Source organism: Colobus angolensis, unplaced genomic scaffold, assembly GCF_000951035.1.
Source record: "Colobus angolensis palliatus isolate OR3802 unplaced genomic scaffold, Cang.pa_1.0 Scaffold7, whole genome shotgun sequence".
Taxonomy (NCBI): Eukaryota; Metazoa; Chordata; class Mammalia; order Primates; family Cercopithecidae; genus Colobus; species Colobus angolensis.
Genome location: NW_012120709.1, coordinates 11,305,096 through 11,332,976, shown reverse-complemented (window position 1 = coordinate 11,332,976; position 27,881 = coordinate 11,305,096). Strand labels below are relative to the sequence as shown.

General features: G+C 37.3%; 1 protein-coding gene across 2 annotated transcripts; it reads left to right on the top strand.

Moving 5' to 3' along the window:
- Positions 1–307: 307 nt before the first annotated feature.
- CASP4 (caspase 4, apoptosis-related cysteine peptidase) lies at positions 308–26,082 on the top strand. 2 transcript variants are annotated; one of them, XM_011926643.1, is made up of 10 exons: positions 366–414; positions 12,110–12,208; positions 13,763–14,017; positions 16,768–16,877; positions 17,674–17,847; positions 18,981–19,215; positions 20,068–20,211; positions 21,752–21,861; positions 24,113–24,216; positions 25,979–26,082. In XM_011926643.1, the coding sequence occupies exons 3-9, from the start codon at positions 13,792–13,794 to the stop codon at positions 24,209–24,211; spliced, it is 1,098 nt and encodes a 365-aa protein (XP_011782033.1). In that variant the 5' UTR covers positions 366–414; positions 12,110–12,208; positions 13,763–13,791; the 3' UTR covers positions 24,212–24,216; positions 25,979–26,082. The 2 variants fall into 2 exon arrangements, with proteins under 2 accessions (XP_011782032.1, XP_011782033.1); XM_011926642.1 differs by lacking the exon at positions 12,110–12,208 and having other exon boundaries at positions 308–414.
- Positions 26,083–27,881: the final 1,799 nt, after the last annotated feature.

The following is a 27,881-nucleotide window of genomic DNA, read 5'->3' as shown; positions in this document are numbered from 1 at the left end:
GGAAATGAAAGGAGACCTGTTATATCAGACTCCTTCAGGATTTGTGGTTTTACGTGATCAGAGAAAGAAAAACTGACAGATTAGGAAAAGAAGAGACAGTTGGATAGAAGAAGTTAGAGTGGCCACAGGAAACAAGAAAAGAAACAGGCTGAGGTGTCAAACCACAGGACAATGTTTTATCATTTTCATTTTTTTTTCACCACGTCAGAAACTAAATTCCAGTAATTGCATGCCAATTTGCTGACGACAAGGCACTTCCTGATAATGAGCCTGGAAGTCTGAACGGCAGTTTCACAATCTGTAATTACATGTTTCCGCCCTTTGCAATAAGGAAAGACATAGTTTACTTTCATTTTTGAGTCTGAGGCTCTTTTCAACGCTGTAGAAAAGGACAGAGGCTGTTACCTATGGCAGGTGAGTCCTTTTCTGACTAGGAACTTGGGAGTAGGATCTTAGAAAACACTTGATTTATTGCTCTGTAATACACACAAGAAAGGAAGTGAGTCAATAGCACACATTCTGAATTCCTTTTCTTACTGATTGTGTGTAGTTTGAATCATGGGACCTGTTGTTAGAGATACTGAAGGAGATCATATGTTTTCCAGATGTCTTCTAGCCAGAAAGAAGCTAATTATTTTCTTTTAGCTTCTGGTAATCAAAAGGAGGGTAAAGAAAGCCAGAGGAAGTTATTTGTGTGTTCTAGAAGTTTCAAAATGCATTCTGAAATATTTCTTTTGATTCCAAATTAATTGCCCAGATCATAAACCTTTCTCCCAGAATCAGATCTGAGAGCCTCTGAAGTGTTACTCTCTTTGACATCTCTTATTGTGAATTACATTTTTTGTCTGTTTAAAGTGATTCAATTTTTTCCCCTTTCTCTTTGTTCCTGGTACTGACTACTTTAATATAATATTTCATGGGTTAATATCACTGTTGTTTTGTTTTGCTGTTGTTGTTGTTTTTAACTGATCCCCTTCTCTCCAGGACTTAACTCTCCAATCCATTCTGCACACAACTTTCAGGTCACCTGTCTTATACACAGAAGCTGAAAAAGCATAAGGGATAGGGTCATGAGTTACTTAGGCAGCTAGTATTTCAGCAGGTAATATGCTTCTTTGGCTTCATTCTCTTCGTAGGCAAAGGGAAAAATTGGACTAGATCAGTGGATTCTAAACCTTCTAACATATCACAGTAATCTGTAGTCATATAAAAAAGTCAGATGACTACCCCCTTTCTAACTGTGAATAGCTCAATCTAAAATACCCTGCAAGCATTTATTACCTTTGAAGATTGTCACATAATTCTTATGAAACTGACTTGACATAGGTTTGTGTACAGATTAGTGTTATTAGGAAAGTTGACCAGTTAGTTAACACTCTCTGCTTACCTGCTAGTGATCTATTAATGTAGTTAATTAACTTTGCTGAGGGACATACAGTGGCTCTCTATTGCCTTTTTTTTTAAAAAATATTTGAACTTTCAGACAAGTTCTTCTACCTTTTGAAACATGTGTATCCATTTTTTCCATTAATCTTTGTAAAGCATGATTTCAGCTTCATAAAAATACTGTATTTACTTCACTCATATTATCTTGTTGTTGAGTTTCTTTACTCCTTTGATTCTCCCTGTAGAACAATTCTCTCTCAGGTTTATGTCTCACTTCACAACATTTAACTTAAGCTCCGGAATCAAGGGATCATTAGATAAAGATAGGGGAAATTGAAAGTCACTAGTCAAAAACAAGTCATGGTTTGATAATTACAAACAATCAAATGTAGTCAGTTATTGTTACCTTAAACTCCTGAGGAATTGTATCCTATAATATGTTTAAGTATTACATCACTTTACCCGGAACCAAAACTGTGGTCCTGATGAGCTTTATCCTCTAATTGATTCCTTTCATTTTTATTATCGCTACTGCTTTCATTCAGTGATTATTATAATAACAACAAAAAAATCTGTAGTAACCATCTCTTTAAAAAATACTTAGCATATGATAGCTATTTCATGCACTCTCTCTGATTTAAGATTTAAAATCAATGAACCCAGTTGTGCTATTATTGCCATATTATAGTTGAAGGGGATACTTAGAGAATGCCTTCAAGATATGCTTTAGGTAAAAAGTCTGTTAGGAGGAGTGGTCTCAGGTGGGCATGACTCTCAAACTCTGCTATTACTCTACCTTTCTGCAAACACCTTCAAATACTTGCCCTGTCTCTGATCACTGCCACTTCAGTCCTGGCTTCATATTTCTATTTTTTCTAAAGCCCAGCTCTTCCAGTTTTCTGGTTACACCAGACACCCGCACGTCTTTGTGCTTCTTTCTTCACTGCTCTCTGCCAAGGGACCAGCCCCTAGTTTTCCAAGGGCCAAATTCCTACCAGTCCTTCAGGTCTCAGCGCCAAGCCCTGTCTTCTCTGGACAGCTATCTTCTACCTGAGACACACTTCGCTTATGCTTTTCTTGAGCTTCTGCTAATTATTTACATTCTTATAATATTTTTCATTTTACTTATTTGCATATCTATTTTCCCACTTGACTGCAAACTTTAAAGTGTACAAACATGCTTCAGAAGTGGTACCCCCAATACTAGCAGAGTAAGTTTCAAGAATTTATGCCGATTAAATATGCCTGAATGGACAGGGGAATGAACACGCCTTCCTTCTGTTGAAACGTCCAACATGCAACTATCGTCTGTTAAACGAAATCAAACTTACCTGATTTGCTATTAAGAATTTGTAATTGCCAGGCGGGTTCACCTTGCCCACTGCTTAGACAGAGCTAATTTATAAAGACAGGGGAATTGCAACGGCATAAGAATAATTCACGCAGAGTCGGCTGTTTGGGAGAGGGAAGTGTTATTATTACTTAAATCAGTCTCCCTGAGCATTCAGAAATCACAATGTTTAAAGATAATTTGGCAGGTAGGGGCTTGGGAAATAGGCAGTATTGATTACTCGGGCGGGAGATGGAATCATAGTGTGTCAAAGTGAGGTTTTCTTGCCGTCTTCTCTTCCTGGGTGTGACGGCAGAACTGGTTGGTTTAGATTACTGGTCTGGGGGGTGTCAGCTAATCCATTGAGTGCAGTGTCTGAAAAATATATTAAGTGCTGATATTAGGTTTTAAAAAATGATATTATGCCTGGAAGCACAAGGGGGATGTTCTGACTCTAGGAGCCAGAGGCTGCATGACCCTTAAATAGTAATTTTTAATCTTGTAGCCAATTTGTTAGTCCTGCAAAGGGAGACTGGACCCCAGGCAAGAAGAGTCTTTTCGAGAAAAGGCTGTTATCGGTTTTGTTTCAGTCAAATCATGAACTGAATTCCTTCCCAAAGTCAGTTCGGCCTATACCCAGGAATGAATAAAAACAGCTTAAGGGATAGAAGCAAGATAGAGTCGGTTAGGTCTTATTTCTTCGCTGTTGCAATTGCCTCAGTTATAATTTTGCGAAGGCATTTTCAATCCCTTCGTTTGGGTTTTCTAATAACTTAATCTTAAGGTGTAGGCTATGAAGATGGGAAAAGGCCATCTATCACTCTGGCTTCTTCCTGCTGACAGGGGACATAGTGGAAATTAGAGTGAACCCCAAGGTGAGAAGAATGGAACCACTTTGCAATTGTCTGAGCACACTCATGCAGAACTGACTGGGTTTCCAATGCTTGCAATGCAAAAACATTAGTACTCTCCTCTGTAGTTTTACTGTAATATTTAAGCCAATAGCCTCCTGTAAGGTAAATAACAAATCCTAGGATGAAGAGGACAATTCTCAATTTTAAAAGCAAAGATTTGAAAGCATTAATTTGGGGACTTCTAATCCACAAAGAATTTAGGATTTAGTCCAAACTGTAGAAAAAACTCAAGAACAACTAACAACAGATGTATTTATATGTTTTCTTTTGAAGCATAATTTTCTCTCCAGATTCCATTTTTATTAAAAATAAATTATGATAGAACTAATATGTTTACCAAAATAAGTTTTAGTCTTATTGTACTTGGCCTGACTATTTGCATAAAGTGCAACAAGAATAATTATTTTTTATTTAAGCCGTTTATTGTTTAAATTGGCTTTGATGGAACTCTGTTTCATGAGGAATCTCAGATAAGACTTTTTAAGAGCCGATCCCAGCCACGCATTTGTACCCTTAAAACCTATGGGTTGGGTAAATTCCTTTTCTCTCAACGTCCCAAGGTAACTTGGAGCTCATGAACCTGTTAGTAAGTGATATTCTTTACTTACTACAGATCAAGAACTTTGTACAAGGACTCTGTAGACAAGGTATGAGGCCAGATTCCCTAAGGGGCTTTTATTGACTGTATAAGTCAACTTCGATTCTTTAAGGGAAGCGTGCCATTCCAGTCAAAGCCTTGGTAAAATAACCGATGTCTCCAATTGTCTCGTGTTACAAAAGAAAACAGACTTTTATTGTATTTACAAAATTAACCACAAAGAGTTTCCAAATTCTGGAGAAATCAGGTAGAGAGAAACATACATGCTTCAAATTTTTTTCACAGGAGTGTATTTTACCTACTTGTTAAAAGTTGCAAATATCTCTAAAGACATAAGTTATCTTGACTCTGAAAACAAAAGGATTGGTGACGTTTAAGACATCACCTCTCCATGAGAGTCCTGGAAGTTTCATTTTTTCCTCTATTCCAATAGCACAATTTTTAAAGTTATCTGAGACCTGCACTCAGAGTCCTATATCTGATTATTAACTGCTTTTTGAAAAGGACAAAAGCAAGGCAAAATGTCTGTGGATGACAAAAGTCTATAAACCCTATTAAAGCTACAGTCAACTAGGAATTTTGCTTACTTCTGTGGCATCCAACAATTTTTACATAACAATAATTACAAATTACTAACAATGTACACTAAATAATATCAGAATTATAGAAGTTAATATAAATATGCAGAAGACAGAAAATTCAGTATTTGAAAGATTTTTTATTTGCCAGTTGTTAACTGGATTACTGGCTTCAGAGGGGAGCCCTTGGAGGAACAAGGCCAGGAAAGCATAAATTTTTTTCCAAGCCAAATAAGCAGCCACGGCTGAAAATAAAGACAGATCTCCAAAATGAAGGATGCCATTTTATACTGGACCCTTGATCCCCAAAAGGAGGGAAATACTACTGGAGAAGAGAGTACAGTGCTTCTAACCTGCATTTTATTGCAAGGCAACCTAAAGCCAATCAGCCCATTTTGAAATCAGGCCATCCCCCAAGGAAGTCTCATCTCTCAGTCAGGTACGGGGATGTTTCCATATCTTCCAGGTGAGCCGGAGCATGCTTCTCTGATTCAAGTGTGCAAAGAGCCAAGTATTCCTCTGAAAATACTATTAGCCATCCCTTAAAGTATACTTCCTACCTAGTTATTACATACCAAAGCTCTCTCATAATGCAAAGTAATTTCTGATATCCCCAAAACTCAAACTGTCAGACAACACAATGCAAAACAGAACAGAGCCTTTGATTTTGAGAGGGATCTATCTACTTTTAATTCCTTGGGTGTCATGAAGAAAACAGAGGGTTTTTTGTTTGTTTTTTGTTGTTTGTTTTTCCTGAAATGGGGTCTGTGGTGCCTCCTCTGTTTTTCCCAAGGAGTCCCAGGCTATCAGAAGTTATCTTAGGGCCTCTCATGTGTGCATTAAGAGTGGTAAGACAAAAAAATGGAGAAAAATAATTCAGTTGACTAAGAAGAAAAAAACATTTTATGGCTATATGAGATCCAAGAAGAGAAAAACATTAAGGCCTTTTAAATGTATCTATAACTTGTTTATTCACTTTTAATTAAGCTGACTTTTAACCATAGTGCTCTTAAAAAAATCCTTTTAAATTTCTTATTACCCAACTTTAGCCATGCGGCCAATATTTCTGGCTTTTGAACTTTACCAAAAGTAACCTCCCAGGTGCTACAAAGACATGGTAAGCAGTTTCTTTTTACAAGATTTAGAATTTCCCCAAGGTAGTTCAGAGAAAGGAAAATTCAAGAGAGGAAATCAGAAGCTATCCACGGAGTTTTGGGGGAACCTTATTAAATGGCAATGTTATGCAAATAGCAAGCCAGAAAGAAATCATTCCAGAAGCCAAGAATAGAACCTGGGCCACTATTGTCAAAAGGCAAAGTCTTAGCTACTGAGTTACAGTCTTGAGAAGTTTCCATTGCTATTCCAAGAAGGATACTAGAGAAGCCACTTTTAACGTTACCAAGGTTTTTAACTGCTCAAGAGAAACTTTTAGGGCTGGATGGTGTAAAACAAAAGAAAGTATCCACATTTGGTCACAAGATTAAGATATTAAAGAGACCTAACAAGACAGAAATTCCATACAGTATTGGTTTCAGGGACCCATATCAAAGTTTATAACTGTCCAGCCTGCTGAGCTGGCTTGAAAAGCAGGTTTAAAGGGGTCCTAAACCCATATTATATCCTGCAATACCCCTCTTTCTGTTACAGAACACTGAAAAACAAATTCTTAGCACAAAATACACCAGATTTGCTACAGGCTAGGACTAGTCTTGCAAATTCTTTTTTCTATTAATCAAACCCTTACAGAGAGACAAAGAGTGATATTTACTGTTTACACAGATAGAGAAAGAGAGAGAGAGACCAGAAACCTAGCTTGTAAGAATTTCTTACTCTTTTTGCTGGCATACCAGATTTCTGGGTTCCCTTCCTCTGCAACTTCCAGAGGAACAGAATGGCTTCTGATCACCCTGCTCACCTCACCATAGTTGTGGGATTCAAGCCACTTTACAAGAGAAAATCACCATTTTCTATTGTATGGAACCATAGGCAAGATACTTAAAATGCAAGATGCTGCCCAACTGGCTGCATGGGGAACTGTTTAACATTTTCCATCCCAGCAGAATTCACATAACACAACAGACACTAGTCACCTCGTTCAGCACCCAGTATCAACCTGGCAAAGCTGAAACTTTTTCCTGTTGGTCCCTGTTGTCTTTGATCCACTCCAGGTGGTGAGGGATGACCTCAGAACAGTAATTCACAATGGAGTCTCTGGGTAAGGCAAAAAGCAGATAGTCACCATGAGACAGGCCTGTTGAACTTTCTCCAGGGCTCATCAAATGTAACAGACAAGAAGAGTTCTCTGAGTTAGGCCTGCTGGACTTCCTCCAGCAATTCCTTCTGAGATTCCCTCCACATATAAAAACACGCACAAAGATGAGACAGACAGAGGACCTTCCAAATCAGATGATCCCTAACCAGGAACTCTAAGAGTATCCTTTCCAAACTATCCTCCTGTTCTGTCTGAGAAATCTCAAAATCTTCCTGATTGAGAAGAAGTCTCTTGAACCAAGACTCTTCCTACTAGTTAGAGCCAACCGAGATCCCAGTGGAGCCATACATATATCCCGTGGTGGAGCTACAAAAGATGCCCAGCGATGGGGCTACAGACACCTCATCATAGAGCTACAGACCAGTCGAGAGAAGGAAGGAGGCATTAGCAGTGCCTAGTATATTCACCAGTTCTGACACCCTGCAATGGGGCTACAGACACCCCACTATGGGGTCACAGAACCAGTAAGGAGAAGGAAGGAGGCATTGGCAGCACCTAGGTTACTCACCAGTCCAGACACCCTGCAATGTGACTACAGACAGAAACCCTGTGATAGGGCTACAGTTAGAGGACATCTATCCAGGATTATTTCTCCACTGCAATTAAATGCATGCACATTGGGTTGGCAGTGCCTGCCAGTGGAGAGAGTACCAGAGCCAGCCCCCAGTCCAAGAGAAATAGGCGGCAACTTGGGCTAGTTTCTGGATCCATCGCTGGACAGGAGGCACCAAACCGCAGACAGGTAGCCACAAAGGCTCTCCCAGTCTGATTTCTTTCACTGTTGTAATTTCCTCAGTTATAATTTTGCAAAAGTGGTTTCATATTCTTCAAGAGTTGAACCATACTTAAATTTTATTCATTTGTTCCTACATTGCCTTGACTACTGATTCAGTAAATAATTAATAAATATCCCCTGAATGCCAAAAATAGTGCAGGTGTATTTTATGGCCCCTGTCCTCACAGAGCATAAAATCTAACAGTGGATACTGATAAGTAGGCTGGGAATCACAATTAAATGGAGAAAAAAAGAAAAAAGGCTGGACGTGGTAGCTCACACCAGCAATTTGGGAGGCCAAGATGGGTGGATCACCTGAGGTCAGGAGTTCGAGATCAGCCTGGCCAACATGGTAAAATCCCATATCTACTAAAAATACAAAAATTAGCCAGGCGTGGTTGCATGCACCTGTAGTCCTAGCTACTCAGAAGGGTGAGGCAGGAGAATTGCTTGAATCCGGGAGGCTGAGGTTGCAGTGAGCCGAGATAGCACCACTGCACTTCAGCCTGGGTGACAGAGTGAGACCGTCTCACAAAAATATATAAATACGTAAATAATTAAATGGAAAAAAATATGCTACTCTAAGGAGATACAAGGTGCCCTAGGAGAATATACCTCTGACACTGTCTCCTCCAGAAGAATCAGAAAGGATTCTCTTAAGAAAATATCATCTAATCTGATACTTGAAGGATAGACGGAGAACAGTACAAAAATCGGAAGAAATTAGAAACGGGGCTGCTGAAAATATACAGATCCCTAAGAAGAGACTTGATTAACTGAAAAAAAATGCCATCTAATCTGAGACTTGAAGGTTAGACAGACAGCAGAAGGAAAACAAGAAGGAATGAGAAGGTGGGGGCTGGAAATACAGAGATCCCTAAATAGAAGCTTTCTAGAAACTAAATGAACGGTGGAATGTTTTGAATGTAATGAGCAAGGTGGGAACAGTATCAGAAGACGAGTGAATGAGAAGGCCTAGATTAGAATAGGCTGAAAGTTTTCATGGTCAAATCTAGATATTGGAACACTCCTCATTGTGAAGAGTAGAAAGGGCAGAGAGTAGGTTGATAAAGTTCTGATGAATTTATTTCTTCAGAAAGGATGTTGGCCTGAATAGAAGTAATGAACAATTAGAATTGAGACAAGTGGTCAGATTCTGAAAATGTTTAGCAAATAAAATCGATGCAATGTGAATTAAGAAGGGAAATAAGATACAGGAAGGCCAAAGAGGTTGAATATCACCAGGTTTTGCTGCTTTTTTTGTACGTGGAGTATAGGTATTATTTACTAGTATATGGAAAAGAAAATGAAGGACGGAAATGAAAAAACGAACAGTTCATCTTTGTAAGTTGAGTTGAATGAGGTTGTGAGATGTAGTTGAGATACCTCTTTGCATATCGGATGTATGGGCTTCAATACCGACATCCACATCTGGGCTGAATCCATAAATTTGAGGGTGATTTATTTATTATTTTAAGCCTATAATGGATACCATCAGAATGTGCAGATTATACCTCAGGCCATACTTTTCATTTACTTATTTATTTATTTATTTGACAAATAAATATTGTATGTATTTTCTATGTGCAACGTTCAGCTTTTATGAGTTTAACCTGTTTAGATTCTACGTATAAGCGAGATAATGTGATAGTTTGTTTTTTGGTGCCTGGCCTGGCTTATTTTACTTAATACAATGTTCTTCATGTTCATCAATATTGTCAGAAACAATAGGATTTACTTCCATTTAAAAGCTGAATGGTGTTGCATTGTGTATATAAACCACATTTTCTTCATCTATTCATCTGTCTGCAGACATTTAGATTGATTTTGTATCTTGGCTATTGTGAATAATGCTGCAATGGAAATAGAAGTTCAGATATCTCCTTGAGACACTTATTTTCAAATTTTTGATATATACTAAATAGCGAGATTTCTTGATCATATCTTTAGCTCTATTTTTGACTTTCAGAGGTGTCTCCATGTAGGTTTCCATAAAGACTATGCTAATTTACTTTTTCTTTTTTTCTTTTTTGAGACAGAGTCTCACTCTGTTGCCCAGGCTGGAGGGCAGTCGTGGAATCTCGGTTCACTGCAACCTCCGCCTCTAGGGTTCCAGCCATTCTACTGCCTCTGCCTCCTGAGTAGCTAAGATTACAGGTGCCCACCACCACGCTCAGCTAATTTTTGTATTTTTACTAGAAGCAGGGTTTCATCATGTTGCCCAGCCTGGTCTAGAACTCCTGACCTCAGGTGATCCGCCAGCCTTCGTCGTGAGCCACCACGCAGGGCCTAATTTACATTTTTACCAACAGTGTACAAGAGTTTCTTTTTTTCTACATCCTCTCCACCATTTGTTATCTTTTGTCTTTTTGGTAATAGCCATTCCAACAGGTGGGAAGTGATATTTCACTGTGGCTTCAATTTCCCTGATGGCTAGAGAGGTTGATCATTTTTCATATACATATTATCTGTATGTCTTTTGAAAAATGTTTATTCTGGTCCTTTGCTTATTTTTAAATCAGTTTATTTTCTTTCTATTGAATTGTTTGTGTTCTTTGTATTTTGCATATTAATTCCTTACCAGATTTGCAAATCTTTTCTCCCATACTGTTGATTATCTCTTTAATCTTTTGATTGTTTCTTTGGCTGTGTAAAAGCTTTTTAGTTTTTTATGTAATTTCATTTGCACATGTTAGCTTTTGTTTCCTGTCCTTTTGTGTCATATCCAAAAATCATTGTCTAGACCAATGTCATGAAGCTGTTCCCCTCTGTTTTCTTCCAGTAGTTTCACAGTTTGGGTCCTTACATTTACATATTTAACTCATTTTGAGTTTATTTTTGTATATGTTTAGAGATTTTTATTCTTCTGCATGTGGTTATCCAATTTTCCCAATACCATTTATTGAAGAATTTGTTCTTTCCTGATTGTGTGTTCATAAAACCTTTGTTGAAAAGTCAAATTAATGTAAATAGTTGGGTTTATTTCTGGGTTTTCTGTCCTGTTCATTTGCTCTCTGTTTCTATTTTTATGCCACTATCGTGTTATTTGGATGACTGTACCTTTGTAGTCTATTTTGAACTCAGGTAGTGTGATGCCTGCAGCTTTGTTCCCTTTACTCAAAATAGCTTTGCATATTCAGGGTTCTTTTTGTGATTCCATATAAATTTTAGGATTTGTTTCTGTTTTTGTAAAAGCTGCCATTAGAATTTTGATAGGAATTGCATTTATCTTTAGATTTCTTTGGGTATTATGGACATTTTAATAATAGTAATTTTCCCATCCATCAACTCAAAATATATTTCTCCTTATTTTTGTCTTCTTCAATTTCCTCTATCAATATTTTATAGTTTTGAGATTTGTTATTATTGTTGTTATTTTTGAGACAAGATCTTGTTCTGTAGCCAAGACTAGTGTGTAGTGTCACAATTATTGCTCACTATAGTCTCAAATTCCTGGGCTTAAGCAATCCTCCCACCTCAGACTTCCAAGAAGCAAGTACTATAGGCACATTGCTACGATGGCCAGCCAACTTTTTAAAATTTTGTACAGACAGAGTCTCAGCATGTTGATCAGGTTGGAGTTTTATACTTTTATGTGTATGTGGTTTTTTTTACCCACTTGGTTAAATTCATTTCTAAGTATTTTTGTAGCAATTTTAAATAGAAATTTATTTATTTTTAAAGATGGTTTATTGTTATACAGAAACACTACAGATTTTTATATGTTGATTTCTTTATCCTGCAATTTTCTTGAATTTGGTTATTTGTTCCAAAATATTTTTGTGGATCCTTTAGGGTTTTCTGTATATAAGACCATTTCATTTTTAAACAGGCACAATTAAACTTCTTCCTTTCCAATTTTGATGCCTTTTATTTATTTTTGTTGTCGAATTGCTCTGGCCAGAACTACGTTGAATAGAAGTGGTGAATGTGAGTATCTTTGTCTTCTTCCCGATCTTAGAGAAAGGGTTTTCAACTTTTCACCATTGAGTATGATGTTAGCTGCGTGTTTGTCATACATGGCATTTTTTGTGAAAAACTCTTCAGTTTTATTGCTTATTATATTTCTTCACATATCATTTATTCAGTCAACACTATATTAGTTTACTGAGCACACAAATAAATAAAACAAAAGCCCAGAACTCAGGCAGATTGGATATCCCACAAACTAATCTGTGTACTGTTTGCAAATCACACTGTGTTCTAACATCTGTACATGATGTTGCAAGACTAATATTTTTGCTACCTGTTCTCAGAAGCCTTTGTGATCTCACCTGTTGGAATGTACTAATGTTTTCTGAGCCCCTTAAACATCTTGTCTACATTATCTTAAGAAGCTCTTCACCAACTGTCAGGCAATGTAGTTTGATTCTGAACCCCTAGATTTCAATTCTTATTCCCAGTTACTATATACTCGATGTTCTTTCACATTATTTGAGTTAATTACTTATTACCTTTCATTTTCCGTATAAGAGAGGTTAATATATGTTTTACATGGAATTTTTGTGAAATTTCAGTAATGCACTTGGCATGATGGGGACTCAATGAATATTAACTATTTTAATTGAACCATATCATGATTAACTTATAGAATATGGTAAAAAAACAAGATTTGAATCCTAGTTCACATGATATGAAGCAAGTTATTATTTAAATGGTAAATATAAAGTAGGGAATGTAATAACTACCTCACTGGCTTACTGTGAGGGTCCAGTATATTAACATTTGTAAAACCCTTGGTACAGTGATTTGTAAATAATAATGATAATTATAATGATGATTTATATTGCTTTATATGCATTCCTTTTTTATTTATAATAAGTACATGGGAGATGTTATCCTTTATTAAGTTAGTTTATGTTAGGTAACTATTTTCCTGATTTGCAATGTTTAATGTCTTTCTCATAATAGCTGTCCAATAAACATTTATGAAAATATTAATTCAAGATAACCCAGACAATGAGGCTGGTGCTTCTGTGCCAAAGCTTTTGTGCAAAGTCCTGACATGATTTCTTTAGATGTCATTTTTGTGTCAACACTATCCTTACATCTACACGGATTGTATAATTGTCTTCATAGCATTGATTGAGAATTGATAAGATATCCAGCATTTCTCTGTACAATCTGCCAAAATCATATCTGTTGTATTGAAATAAAGGATGTATTACTTTGATATCTATATTTCCTCATAAATATTCAAATTACTGTAAGGAGTAATACATTAACATGGTGTCAAATTAAATTAATCGACTGCACTGGAAGATTAGTAATCAGGTTACTTTCAATTTTAAATTTTCATTGAGAACAAGATTTGAAAGAATTATAAGTATGGATGCACTCATCCATTTATTCTTTAATTTATGCATTTAGCAAGCATATTAAGTACTTTTAAACATTTTGAATACAAAGATGGGGGTATAGGATGTATGTTAAAAAATGCAAATTCAAACATATCGTTCTTTCACCAAGAAAACTAAATACAGAAAAGAGTAAAAATCATACAGCCTAGTAGGAAGAATTTATATTCTAGACAAGAACATTGACTTTCGTGGGAATATATATTTTAGGCAGATCATTATCACTATGGGTCATGAACCAGTAAAAGAGAAAAATGAATACAGTGGATGACCAGGAAGTTAGCAGGAGGTCCAATGCCACAGAAGGAAGACGAGAAGCTGAAAGAAAAGAAAAAGGAACAAAAAAGAAAATAAAAAGTATTAAGTGGCAATAAATTGTTAAACAACCAGGTAGGAATTTGATGAATGACAGAAATCTACGGGTACAGGAAGACAGATGGTGAAGTAGGACATACTTTCAGAAGTATTTCACATTGTAGAACTATATGTAAAGTGACAGTGAAACTCTTTAAGCTGTGCCCATAGTTAAAGGAGTCTTTCTATTTCTAACAGAGGGCAACCAGAGAAAAAAACCACTTAAGATGCTGGAATCCCTGGGCAAAGATTTCCTCACTGGCGTTTTGGATAACTTGGTGGAACAAAATGTGCTGAACTGGAAGGAAGAGGAAAAAAAGAAATATTATGATGCAAAAACTGAAGATAAAGTTCGGGTCATGGCAGACTCTATCCAAGAGAAACAACGTATGGCAGGTCAAATGCTTCTTCAAACCTTTTTTAACATAGACCAAATATCCCCCAGTAAAAAAGGTAAGACTGGGTCTTTTATAATGAAAGTCTCAATTTTCCCTGAGTCTATTTAACTCCAAGGCCTAAGCAGTGTCTTCTGTGATTCCCTTATCTTTCCCTTCCTAAACTATCATTTTCACTAAACCTATCATTGTCCTTTTAGAGACCACTTCACCTTTTGTGGGGTGGAATCCAGTTTACAATCAGATAAAAGGCTGAGTCCTTGTGTTTAGATTTTGTACAAAAATAGTTAATAGTTCATACCTTGTAGTAAGGGATACATAGAACTAAACCTAGATTCTGTCACCTGTGACCTATGTGACTTCCTGCAAGTTGCTTAACTTCCCGAGCTCCGTATTTATTAGTCTTACCATCTGTGAAATGAAGGCAATTCCAGTACTTTCTCATAAGATCGTCTAGGCCTAGAAACATAATGACAGGCACCACATGCCAACAACTCCCAAGATACTGGCTCTCATCTGGAACTCTCTCCTCTGAACTCCAGACTCATTTAACTCTAGCAGCATATTCAACAGGTCTGCTTGAGTGTTTTGCTGGCATCACAAAACAAATACAGCTAAAACTATACACTTTGTTCTCCAGAATAAAACTGTTGCATTTTTATTCCCTTTTCATCTCAGTAAACAGAAACAACATCTACCAAGTTTCTCCCACCAGAACACAACTGGTTTCTTCACCAATTAATAACAGTAATCAGTAGTTTTCTTGGCACATAGTGGATGCCTAAATAACATAGGATGAATAAATAAATAAAGTGTATGCATTCAATAAATATTAGTTTTCATAATTATTATGTGGATGCTATGAACTAGACTTTTCCAGTGCTTAGTTATTTCTGCGAGTTACAAAATATGATAAGGAGAATCTCTATAAAGTGTCTAAAATTTTAAAACTTCTTTTCGGAACTTTTGACCCAGATTGAATTATGTATTATTAGAGGTTAAATATTCTCATATTGAAGTTCACCAGAGACAGACTCAATCCCCCCCCCGCCCAGAATTTAAGCTTAAAGATTGAGCCATGAAGTATTACAGATTACCAGCAATGATAAATAGTAATAAACAAAAGGAAATATAAATTGTTGAGACCTCACCATATCAAATGAGCTTCTTCAATCAGCACTCCTCTGTGAAGAAGGGGTGTTCCTACCAACAGGGAGCACATGATAGCATGACAGTTGTTCAAGATTATAAGAAGGTAGCATTCTCATTGCTATTTAAACTGGTCCCTTCGCAGGGTTTTTCGTTTGTTTGTTTTGTTTTTTTCTCAAACCTGGGATGGCATGGAAACAATCTCCGTTTTCAAAAAGTCAGTGATAGTGCAACTAATCGGAATTAGAGTAGAAGTAATAGAGGCTTCAGAATGGTTTTAGCAAACCCAGATATCACAATGAGCATTCGATTCTAAACTGAAGTAACCTATCTGATTCGCAGAGGCTGTGGCAGGAATAAGGCAGCTGCAGCCCCCCACAGGCGGGGTCTAAAGTAGCTCCCTGGGCTCTATCTTCAGATGGAGTCCCCAGAGTGATCCCAGAAAAATTTAGGTTTACCTACAGTGTACCCAGCTCTCTTTGGGCAGCAGTCTGCACTATAATATGTATCATCCTGTAATGAAATGATTTGCTTTCATGCTAATTTTACTATTGGATATAAGATAGAAATTTTATCTAAGTTTTAATTTTACCTGAAAACACTGTATCTACACATACACACATAATTATCATTAGGAGATGATTAAGTTAGGAAGTTCTCCAAACCTGTAAGTGAACTGGAAACAGAAAACGTTGGATTAGAAAACACACCCTGTAACCAGGGAATATCCAAGGATCTAGCATGTCTTCACATTGGCAGAATTTTCTGAAATAGGATGAAGGTCATATATCACTGTGTAATCTATGAAAAAAAGATGCTCAGAAGGTTTGATATTCATACACACTCTTACAACTTGTTACATCTCCAGAGTTCAGACTGGCTGGCTTTACAAATAGCTGGCTTTACAATTTGCACAGGGATAATTGAAGTTCATTTGTTCTAGAATCACTAAAAATTAACAGCAAAGTTGCTAAAAAATAATGCCTTGAAAGTACAAGATTCAATATTCTGCGGTTTGGTGTATGTATGTATCGGTATGTGTAGTGGGGATTAGAAGGGGACAATTACACCAAAATGGAATTTTGTTCCATCCTGTATGGGATAACTATTAAGCATTTGGCTTGTGGCTAAAGACACATGTTAAAATAATACTTTTTATGTTATGTTAAATAAATGTTATTAGAATTAATGTTACCTGTTTAATTTTACTTTTACATGTGATAGTAGAAATTAAATATTGGACATGGAACACACATTAAATTTGTAGTAGATAGCACTCTGACAACTCTTTACTCAGTATACTCTTGCACAGACACAATAGAAAGTCCACACAGATAAATGAGTATCCTGGAGTAAAACCTTTGGAAAAATCAAATTCTTTTGACTGTATAAAGAAAGGCCAAATTTAACCCCAACATCATCGAAATGTTTTCCCCAGAATGATCAGAATCTATGATTACATGTTTGGGTGGATCTTCTTTTCTATCTTTTCGAGTAGCAATACATCTCCTGATGTAGAATACTAGATATGAGATACCACTAAAACCCCTGTATGTGAAGAAATCTTCTTCCCAGGATGTCTTCTCTCTTGAGCTTCTTAGGTGACAAATTGGGTCACAGAGGCAGAAATCACAATTTATGTTATGTGATATTCTGCAGCTCATCCGAATATGGAGGCTGGACCACCTGAGTCAGGAGAATCTATAGATGCCCTCAAGCTTTGCCCTCATGAAGAGTTCCTGAGACTATGTAAAGAAAGAGCTGAAGAGGTGCTGTGCTATCTGCATTAAACAGTAAAAAAGAAGAGAAATTGCTTTCCTTCAGTGCACCTTTTCTTACAGCACTAAATGATTGGGGGTGGGGATGGCAGTAAGCACTTGCAATAATACTTTTAGTAAGGGAAAGATTATGTGACTTCACAATGATACCAATCCTCTCTCAACCCATAAGGCAGATCATTTTATCATGAGTTGAGAGAAAATTGGTATTTCTATGGCTCATGTATTTATTCTTGTAATTATTTGGATTTTATGAAAATTGTAGCATTAGTCATGGAATAAACATATTTACAAGATAAGATAGCTGACTAGTAATTGGTTGCACTCTAGTTGAAAAGTCTAGACATGAAGGATACTTGGGAAATATCATTAAAGCTTGTAAAACAGTATATATTTATGTGTTAAAAATAGTAACAAAATAGCTATGCTTCCAAAGGCAAAGACTTTTGCTGTATTCATTTTTCAATGGAGCCAATGACAACATCTCTTGTTTTGTATGAAATTTGACCTGAACTTTGAATGCTAAGAAAGATTGGAGTAGTTGAAGAAGAATAGAGAAAAGAAAAGGGGTAGAAATTATCTAGTTTCCTCAAGATTCTTGAATAACCATTTCAGATATGTCCTGGTTCTTTCCCTGGGTTCTTCAGAGAGAGAAAGTCAGTGTCTTTGATGCAAGTTAGAGCAGAGAGCAGCTGCATGAAGACTTTAAAAAGCAACACTGATAGGCATAAGGGGGCTGAAAGAAGACTTGAGTAAATTAAATGTACCGCGTCTCCATATCCTGCAGATCTATCCAATAAAGGAGAGAAATGACCGCACACGCCTGGCTCTCATCATATGCAATACAGAGTTTGACCATCTGCCTCCAAGGAGTGGAGCTGACTTTGACATCACAGGGATGAAGGAGCTGCTTGAGGGTCTGGACTATAGTGTGGACGTAGAAGAGAATCTGACAGCCAGGGTAAGAACCCCTCAGCTGCCACAAACACATACATATTCAACACACATCCTTCTAATAACTACTTAGCTTCAAGAAGCTCAACAAGGTTTAACAACCTGTGTGTGTGTGTGTGTATGCAAAATGAGAGTACTAGATTGGTAAATCTATGTCTCTTTGGTCCTCCAAATATCCTCAATTCTGGAAAACTAGACTAAACATGATTGGCACACGTTTTTACGTTTCTTATTGAATTCCAGAATCATGTGATTGGGATGCAGCCCCAAGAATCCCCAGAAAATTATAGACTAATGAATGCTAAATGGGAGCACACTTGTAAAATAAATATTGAGTCCTAAACCTGGTGCCAAGAGCTATCCTTAACATTGGGAATAGGTCTGTAAATGAGACGGGAAGTTCCCAGCCGGCATTCATCTAGGTTACGGTGGACAGAAACAGTGAAAGTTTAAGAAAAGAGACAACTTCAAGCACCAGGTGTGCATGTGTGTGCCTATAAAACAGTGACAAGACAGCCAAAAGTAAGCAAAAAGAAAAGGAAAAGGAAACATGAGACAGAATTGCAGGGTGGGGAGCAATGTTTTTGGGTTGGTTGGAGATGGCTCTGGAAAGACACAAATGCAGTGCCTTCAAAGTAGGAGACGCTAATGTGAAAGAGCTGAGCTGAAAATGAACCTGGCACATGAGAAGCACAAAGAGAAGACCAGTGTGACTAGAGGTTGAAGGAGAATGGACACAGTATGAGGGTGGAGTATGGTCAGGCCAGAAGTTTGATTCTATTCTAAGCATAGTGGGATGGATTTTTACAAAGAAGGTGCTGTGTTGCATTTATAACACATGACTCTTGGTAGGTAGGGAGAGAAAAGATTGAGATGGAAAAGAAAAAGTAACACGAGTAACACATAACAATATACAATATACTAAGAAGACAGTATGTCAGTAGGAAGAGAAAATGGGAACCCACAGCCCCATAGAGAAGGAAAAATAAAACCATAAAACAGCTGTGGTGACTGAGTAAGCACTATGTGAAGCACCATGACCCGGATGTCACATGTTTCTTGTTTCATTCATGGTAAATCTAGGACGTCCTATTAATTGTGATGCTTCTCTGACTGACGTTAGACATTGCTCTTTTACAGGATATGGAGTCAGCACTGAGGGCATTTGCTGCCCGACCAGAGCACAAGTCCTCCGACAGCACGTTCCTGGTGCTCATGTCTCATGGCATCCTGGAGGGAATCTGCGGAACTGCACATGATGAGAAAAACCCAGATGTGCTGCTTTATGACACCGTCTTCCAGATATTCAACAACCGAAACTGCCTCAGTCTAAAGGACAAACCCAAGGTCATCATTGTCCAGGCCTGCAGAGGCGGTGAGTGCTGGGACTGAACATCTAACAGTTACGAAGGTGTATGCAGAGGATTGTGATGTTTGGTTTATATTTAGGGACAACAGTCTTAGACCCCATCCAGTGCAAATAAAGTACAATGAATTCTAAAGAAACTCTACCTAAGGGTCTGGTATAATGAGAAATTGTCTCATCAGCGGAGAAATTTCTGTACAATTTTATCCACAGTAAGCGGTGAAGGAGATCATCAGAATCCCTAAATCAAAGTTAAACAGAAATACTGAAACTTTGGAATGGAATCATTTTCATGATAGCTTGATTTGTAAATGTTTTACAGACATTTGGACATTGTGTGGTTTGAGAAGAATTTCATTTGAAACTGGTGCCATTATGTAAAACAGCATCCCTTTTTCTTATAATTATTGAGGGGGAAATTAGTAAACAGATCAGGAAACTTTAGAATGTTGCAGTTCAATTTTGCTCCAGAGATTCAATTGTCTCATGGCTGGCTGAGGATGGTGGTTCATGCCTATAATCCCAACACTTTGGGAGGCCAAGACAGGAGGATGGCTTGAGGTCAGGAATTTGAGACCAATTGTCTCATAGCTCTTGGAAGCTATTTTTCGAAAGAAAACGATTTTTTTTTCTAAAAATGGTAAATTCAAGATGATTTCACTATCAGTAGGCACATTGTTGAAATGACACTGGAGAGAAAGCAAAGTGGTGTGTGTGTATGTGTGTGTGTGTATTTGTGTCTGTGTGGCTCTGTATGTATGAAACTAGTAAGAATGAATATTCAAAAAGAACAAGGTGGGCAATTGTGATAGCCATTCTGTGGGAGGCACAGCAGTGTACAGAAAGTTAATGTCTCTACAGCAAACCGTGGGGAACTGTGGGTCAGAGACTCTCCAGCATCCTTGGAAGTGGCCTCTTCACAGTCACCTGAGAACCTGGAGGAAGACGCTGTTTACAAGACCCACGTGGAGAAGGACTTCATTGCTTTCTGCTCTTCAACCCCACGTATGTATCTTTCAGTGGCAGTAAGGGATTTGTGGGCCTGAGGCTACCTTTTGAATGAATCTACAAAATCAAGAATCCTTATGAAACAACGATCTGATAGAATGTTGTGTGCTCTCCACATATTTTACATGATCTTATGTGTGATATGAAAACAGATTCCTACCCCCTCCAAAACACACATTTTTGAAAATTGTACTTTTATTATAAGTGTTACACTTTACAGTCAGAGGCATACCAAATATTAAAGCAACACAATACATGGAAACCCATTTACCACTCACCATTTAAACATATGATGAATTCTGTTTTTTTTTTTTAATTAAGCCCATTTAACATTTTACATAGTATTTTTATGGATTCCAGGAATGACTTCTCTTTCTCAAATGATCAACTTCAAGTCTTCTTCTCCATATTTCCCATGTGATTCTACAATGACCAGTGCCATTGCATGCCCTACTAGAACTGTGGATACCCTTTAAAACAAGTAGAAGAATTAAGTGGAATTATCCCACTTTACAGAGGAAGGAATAGAAGCTCAGAAAGATGAAGGAACTCCCCAGTGTTCACGTTGAGTAAGCAACAAAAAATTGCTACCAGGCTCCAAAGTTGTGGGGTTGATTAGGTCTAATCTCAGAGAACATTGGTTAGTATTTCACTTCTAGGTAATTATCTTAAGGAGCATACATTTAACTGTTTTTGATTTGTATATTTTTGAAATCTTATTTTTTAAAACCACTTTATTGAGGTATGATTGACATAAATAATGGTACATATTTAATGTGTACAACTTAATGAGTTTGGAGATATGTATGTATTCCTGAAATCACCACCACTATCTATGCCATGAACATATCTCTCTTCTCCAAAAGATTCTTCCACTTCTCTGTTAATTATTATCATCATTCCGTGATTGTGTGTGAGAAGTATACTTAGCATAAAATCTACTCTTTTAGCAAATTTCAAGTACATAAAACAGTATTGGTTACTATTGGCACCATCCTGTACAGTAGATTTTTATCACCTTTTTTTTCTTCTATAACTGAAACTTGTCATGTGTTCATCATTTTGTTTATTATATGGTGAAAGACAGCGTGGCATAATCTGCAAACAACCACAGAGCCTGGTAGCAATTTTTTGTTGGTTACTCAATATGTGAACATGGGGAAGTTGCTTCATCTTTCTGAGCTTCTATTCCTTCCTCTGTAAAGTGGGATAATTCCAGTTATTTCTCAAGCCCCTATAAAAGCCAAGAGAATGAGCGTGAGTTTTGTAGTAGAAAGTCAATCCCAAGAATCAAAATTCATTCACTACACAATCTCCTGCAATGCTTACAAACTGCAACTTTTGGTCACCTTTTGCTAGGTTTTCTGTTTACTTTCTGTGGAAAGTGGGTAAATGTCAGGTTGTAAGTGCTTCCTACAAATCCGTAAAGATAATTCCCAAGCTACGCTTTTCTTTTTAAAAAATTCTCAAAATGAAAATATAAACAAAAACATAGTGAAAGTCATAGCCCAGGGCATATCCATCTGTATCATCATAGATAATGTGTCCTGGAGAGATAGCACCATGGGCTCCGTCTTCATCACACAGCTCATCACATGCTTCCAGAAATATTCTTGGTGCTGCCACCTAGAGGAAGTATTTCGGAAGGTAAGTGTCTCTTTCTTTTCTAGTTATTCATTTATTTCTTCAGGAAGAATTTGTCATGATTCGCCTTTCACTTCACAATGACAATCTTTGTCAGGGAAGTGAAAGTAGAGAGGTACCTAGTTTCTGTCGTTCGGCTGTTTGAAATATGGCTAAGGAAAAGACAATTCCAATATATCCCAGAAGAAGATCAAAGTAAAATAAAAAAATGTCAACCATAAGCTTTATGCTCTGGACTATAAGTTCTTAAGTTTTAGAGAAGGAAAAATATTTTGAAATAATTTTTATTACTTAGTTTATTAAATGAATGAAATCTGAATGGTCTGCTAGGTCATGGAGTTCCTCCTAGTGACAGAGGGGTAAATGAGGCCTACATGATGTAAGCCTATCTTCTAGGACTCACATTTTCGTGGGAGATATGGATACTGAAAGTGTGGGTTAACCAACAAATATGCACATACAGATTGTGATAGTATCCATAAAGACATGTGAGAGGGAACAAAATGAAGTCATTCTTTCAATAAAATGTGTAGAAGGAAAGGTTTGCTATTCCTTGCCCAACTTGGGACATTCCTTATTCCCACTACTTCCTATATTATTTTTCTCCATAGCTCGTACCTCCACCCACTCAGCATAGTTTATTTATGTGTCTGTTTTTTAACCTGTATTTACTCACTAGCATGCAAACTTCATTATGGCAGAGATTTGCTCAGTAATTCAACAAACCGGGCATGTAGCAGATATTCAACTAATAATTATTGAATAAATATATGCATAAATCCATAGATAAATGTTGCCTCTTGTTTAAAGAGAAAATGCGATTGGCATTAACATAGAATAGTATAATTATTAGTAAAGTAAAAATTGTAGAAAACAGTAAAACTCCCATGGGAAAATAAAGATACACCTTGGCATTTAAAGAAGAAACCATCCAGGACTAGCCCAGTCACTCATTCCTGTAATCACAGCACTTTAGGAGTCCAAAGGAGGGTGGAGTGGCTTGAATCCAGGAATTTGAAGTCAGCCTAGGCAACATGGCGAAACCCATCTCTACAAAAAATACAAAAATTAGCCAGGCCTATTGACTAGAGCCTGTAATCTGAGCTACCTGAGAGCTGAGGTGGAAGAATCACTGGAGCCCAGGAAGCAGAAGTTGCAATGAGCTGAGATTGCACCACTACCCTCTAGCCTGGGCAACAGAGTAAGACCCTGTCTTAAAAAAAAAAAAAAAAAAAGTAATGAAAGGAGGAGGATGATGAGGAGAATGAGGAGGAGGAGGAGGAGAAAAAGGAGGAGGAGGAGGAAATGCAGCATAAATTGGGACAGAGTTCCTGTGAATAGAGATCTAGGAAGTTAAATCTTTTAAATCTTGTTGGATAATTAGGAGTTAGACATTGTACTTTCAAGGATATTCATAGAAAAAGGAACTGAAAATTCTGGTTTTAGGATAAGTAGACTCTTACCAATTAGTTGATGCAAAAAAACTTCAAGATCAGCTTGGTGGTGGAGATACGAAAGTTGTTCAGTGTTTGGGTCTTAAAGATAAGATACTGGGGCTGGATGCGGTGGCTTACCCCTGTAAGCCCAGCACTTTGGGAGGCCGAAGTGGGTGGATCACAAGGTCAGGAGTTTGAGACCAGCCTGGCCAACATAGTGAAACCACGTCTCTACTATAAATACAAAAAAACACAATTAGCTAGGCTTGGTGGTGGGCACTTGTAATCCCAGCTACTTGGGAGACTGAGGCAGAAGAATTGCTTGAACTCGGGAGGCAGAGGTTGCAGTGAGCTGAGGTCGTACCATTGCACTCCAGCCCAGGAGACAGTGCAAGACTTCTTCTCAAAAAAAAAAAAAGATAAGATAAGATACTCGGATTTAATTCTCCTTTAGTTGAGGAATCAGCTTTGGTGGGCATTGAAAGTACAGAGTCCTTCCTTATGCAGTTTTCATGAACAATTTCCAAGGAATAACTTGTTGTCAGATCTCTAGGTCAGAAATGGAAAATAGAGAAAATGAATGTTGAAAGACGTTGGATTAGACACAAGGTGTTTATTCTGATGTAGAGTGCAGTCTGACATGGAGTGTTAATTCTGAGAGGCAGGGGGCAATGTTGAGGAGTTAGAATGCCCATGGGCTTGGTTCTATGAAACCTCCAAGCTCTTTTCATTCCAGGTGTTGTCTGGTTCATGGTGCAAGATGCTTTCTGAGACCTCAAAAGAGTCTTATCTCATCTATAGCCTATTTTATTTTTCAGGTACAGCAATCATTTGAAACTCCAAGGGCTAAAGCCCAAATGCCCACCATAGAACGACTGTCCATGACAAGATATTTCTACCTCTTTCCAGGCAATTGAAAATGGTTAAGTATTGAGAGTTGTTGGTGGTGTGTGAAATAAATGAGAGAGTGATATTGGTGGTTAGGTCCAATGACAAAGGACAGCTGAGTACTTGGATGGTCAAGTTGGTGTTTTTGTTGATGTAGTCTGGTGATTATCTGCTACTTTTTTTCTGACTTATATGCATTTGGATTCCTCCAACTCTACAATTAATCAGGCAATCAATCAATCAAGGAAGTAAGAAAAGCTGCAGCAGAATGTGATAATGAATAACTCAGGATAACAATTATTAAAATGGCAACATGCTCATGCTTCCATTACTATTTATATTCATTTATCTCTCATAGTCTTTCTTTTTTATTCTCCCTTTCTTACATACACACACACACACACACACAGAGAGAGAGAGAGAGAGAGGGAGACAGACACTAAGTAACCAAACACTGCATCAAACCCTGAACAAAACAGAGTAAACAAAGGAGCTAACTCTGGAGAAAGCAGCATTTTGATCCTCTAAGTGAGGATGTCACAGCAAATACCACATTACCGACATACCAGATAGTAGAAAATACATCCTACACTGTAGAGTTTGTGTTGATCTAGGCTCTGGTTCTCAGACTGTTCTCACAATGCAGATCGCTAATCACTCAGAGTTGGCTTCTGAATCCTCAATCACAGTCCAGAAGTTCCTTCAAGCTCCCGTGTAACTTTTGTTATTATTTTGATCACAATGTTATCGAATGGGTACGTTGAGTCTGTACCAAACGATTACTTTCTTCACTCATAACAGCTTTATTTCACACTAGATTATAAGACTATTATCAATTTCCCTCCAACATGCATACTTAAAATTATATTTTATAGTGAAATGTATAAAGTTGTTCTCAATACTTCCAACATTTACCACATAATTTTTTACTCTTGGTTTCTGATACTTCAATCACAATATTGCATCATTTCAGCATAACAGTTTTCAGTGCCTAATCCATCCAATGGGGTGACATTTGGACACTGAACTGTTTGTTGACCAATATTTGCTAACACTAACTGTGCACCAGGTTCTGTTCTAGATGCCTGGAATATGCCAATTAACAAAGTAAATAGATTTCTTACACTCAGACAGCTTATATTCTAGTGAGTAGAAACAGACTCTGAAAACATAAAGTGGTAAATACATCACAGGCCAGAAAGCTAAAAAAGATAAAAGGAAAAATAAAGGAAGAGAAAGGAAAACACAGATTGATGGATGTTGTACTCCTATAGATATTTCACTCAAAAGCTTTTCTTGAAATAATGAAATCAGAACAAAGAATGGAGAGAGTTGGGGAGTAAATAATGTGGTTCTTATGCAGGAAAAGTGTTCCAGCACAGAATACAGCCAGTGCAAATGCCCTGGGGTAGCAATGCACTAAATATATTTAAATAACTGCAATGAGACAGTGTGACCAAAAGAGAACGTTACTGGGGAAAACAGCAGAGACAAATTAGGAGAAGCAGTGAAAAGTCAGATCTCATGGTTCTATGTTAGCGCATGGTAAACCTTTAAAAATTGTTACCTGAGTGATACAGGAAGCCTTTCTAGTGCTTTAGAAAAAAGAAGTGATATGCTTTAAATTAGGTTTTACAAAGATCACATTTTGGTGAATAGACTAAGATGTCACAAATGGAAATCAAGGGAAGTGGCAAGAGCACATGGAAGAGGATGCAAGAAGAATCATGATGAGGGATGGGATGAAGGCAACAAGGGTGACCATCTTGACATTCTGTTCTTTCTCTCCCCTGCAGGAAGCCACAAGCAACCCAGTCCTCCTTTATCAACTTCAAGGAGCACCTTCATTAGTACAGTTAGCATATTTAACATTTTGTATTTCAATAAAAGTGAAGACCAATGAACGGTGTCTTTTTCTAATAGTGAATATAATTTCAATGAAAATGATGGGTGAGTGGAAATGGAGGAAGCTAACTGGATTTTCGAGTTTTATGGCTCATGAAATATCTATACTTGGCTGATGAAGAAAACTGACTGCGACTTACCCCCAACAATAGGATGAAAGAAGATGTTACCGAAAACTATAGTGAGATACTGTCTTATACCCATTTGAATGACTACCATCAAAGAAAACCCCCAACAAACAGAAAATAACAAGGGTTTTCAGGGATGTAGAATAATTGGAATCCTGTGCTCTGTTGGTGAGAATTTCAAATGGTACAGCCACCATGGAAACCTGTATGGTAGTGCCTCATAAAATTAGAAGTAGAGTTACCATATGCTCCAGAAATTCCACCTATAGGTACATAACTAAAGTAATTGAAAGCAGGGTCTCAAAGATATATTTATACACCCACATTTATAGCAGCATTGTTCACAATATCTAAAATGTGGAACTATCCCATAACTGATAAATGAATTAGCAAAATGTGGTTATATAAACATAATGGAATTTTATTCAGCCTTAAAAGAGAAGTTCTGACATTTGTTACAATATGAATGAACCTTGACATTATGCTATGTGAAATAAGGCAGCAATAGAAAACTCATATGGTATGATTTCCCTTACATGAGGTACCTAGGGTATTCAAATTCATAAAGACAGAAAGTAGAAGGGTGACGGCCAGGGACTGTGGGGAGGAGGAAATGGGGAGTTATTATTTAATGATATAGAATTTGAGCTTTGCCAGATAAAGGGGAATTCTGCAGGAAAATGGGGGTGACTGTTTTATGACATTATGAATGGATTTAGCATCAAATACTACATTTAAAAATGTTAAGATGGTCAATTTTGTGGTATGTATTTTTAAGACAATAAGACATTGGGGAAAAAGGGGATAATTGGAGGTGAGAAAAGATGGAATAAATTGCACCTAGGAAATTCTGATCAACTTACACATAAGAGAATTAAGCTACTATGCAAAACTGATGAAAGAAGACATGAGAGTATAGTATTTATTATTTCAAAATGAATCACGGAAATAATTGGAAATCACACCACCATCAAATAGTATGTAGAACAGGAGAGAAATTTGGCAGTGTGAATGAGCTACATTTCATTTTTCATATGAGACCGTTAACCACTTTCTGCTGTGATAAATCTTAGCAAAACTAGGAGTCCAAGGATATATGTCTTTTTTTCCCCCAGAGTGTTCATCAAACTGAGTTAGGCAACTTTGCTTTCACACACCTGTGATGCCTCAGGAGCCACCTCGACATACACATGTCAAGAGAATTATTAATTCTATATCTGACGATGTCTCAATTCCACTTTCACCATACAAAGCAGAGATCAAAGGTGTCACTCACAGATACTCATCTATTCTGCCTTAGCTGTTAAATAACTGTCCAGTCATTCAGTGAAGACCCTCTTGTTTCCCAAGTGATGTACGTGGTTTCAAGTGACTTACATCTTGAACAGGATTTATTATCAATCAGTCAAGTAAGTGGAAAAAAATTTAGTAGAGAGTATGCTATTTCAATGTCCATCTTTCTTTAGGTACACTAGGAAGTTACCTTAACACACAAGACTCTCAAGCAGTGTTTTCTCCTTCCTAGTTAATGGTGCTTCTAAGGAAATAGCGTTCTTTGAATCTCATATAGGATAATCCCAGGGTAAGAGGGTTATGGGTAATTCTTATGGATTGACCATATTATTTTTTCTCTTCTTAATCTATTCTGCTTCCACAGAGGCTATTC

Bases quoted from the DNA above. Each gene is read 5' to 3' on its own strand.
- CASP4 (XM_011926642.1), top strand. The intron at 19,216-20,067 runs GTGAGTGCTGGG...ATGTCTCTACAG, and splicing joins TGTCCAGGCCTGCAGAGGCG to CAAACCGTGGGGAACTGTGG. The intron at 21,862-24,112 runs GTAAGTGTCTCT...TTTATTTTTCAG, and splicing joins TAGAGGAAGTATTTCGGAAG to GTACAGCAATCATTTGAAAC.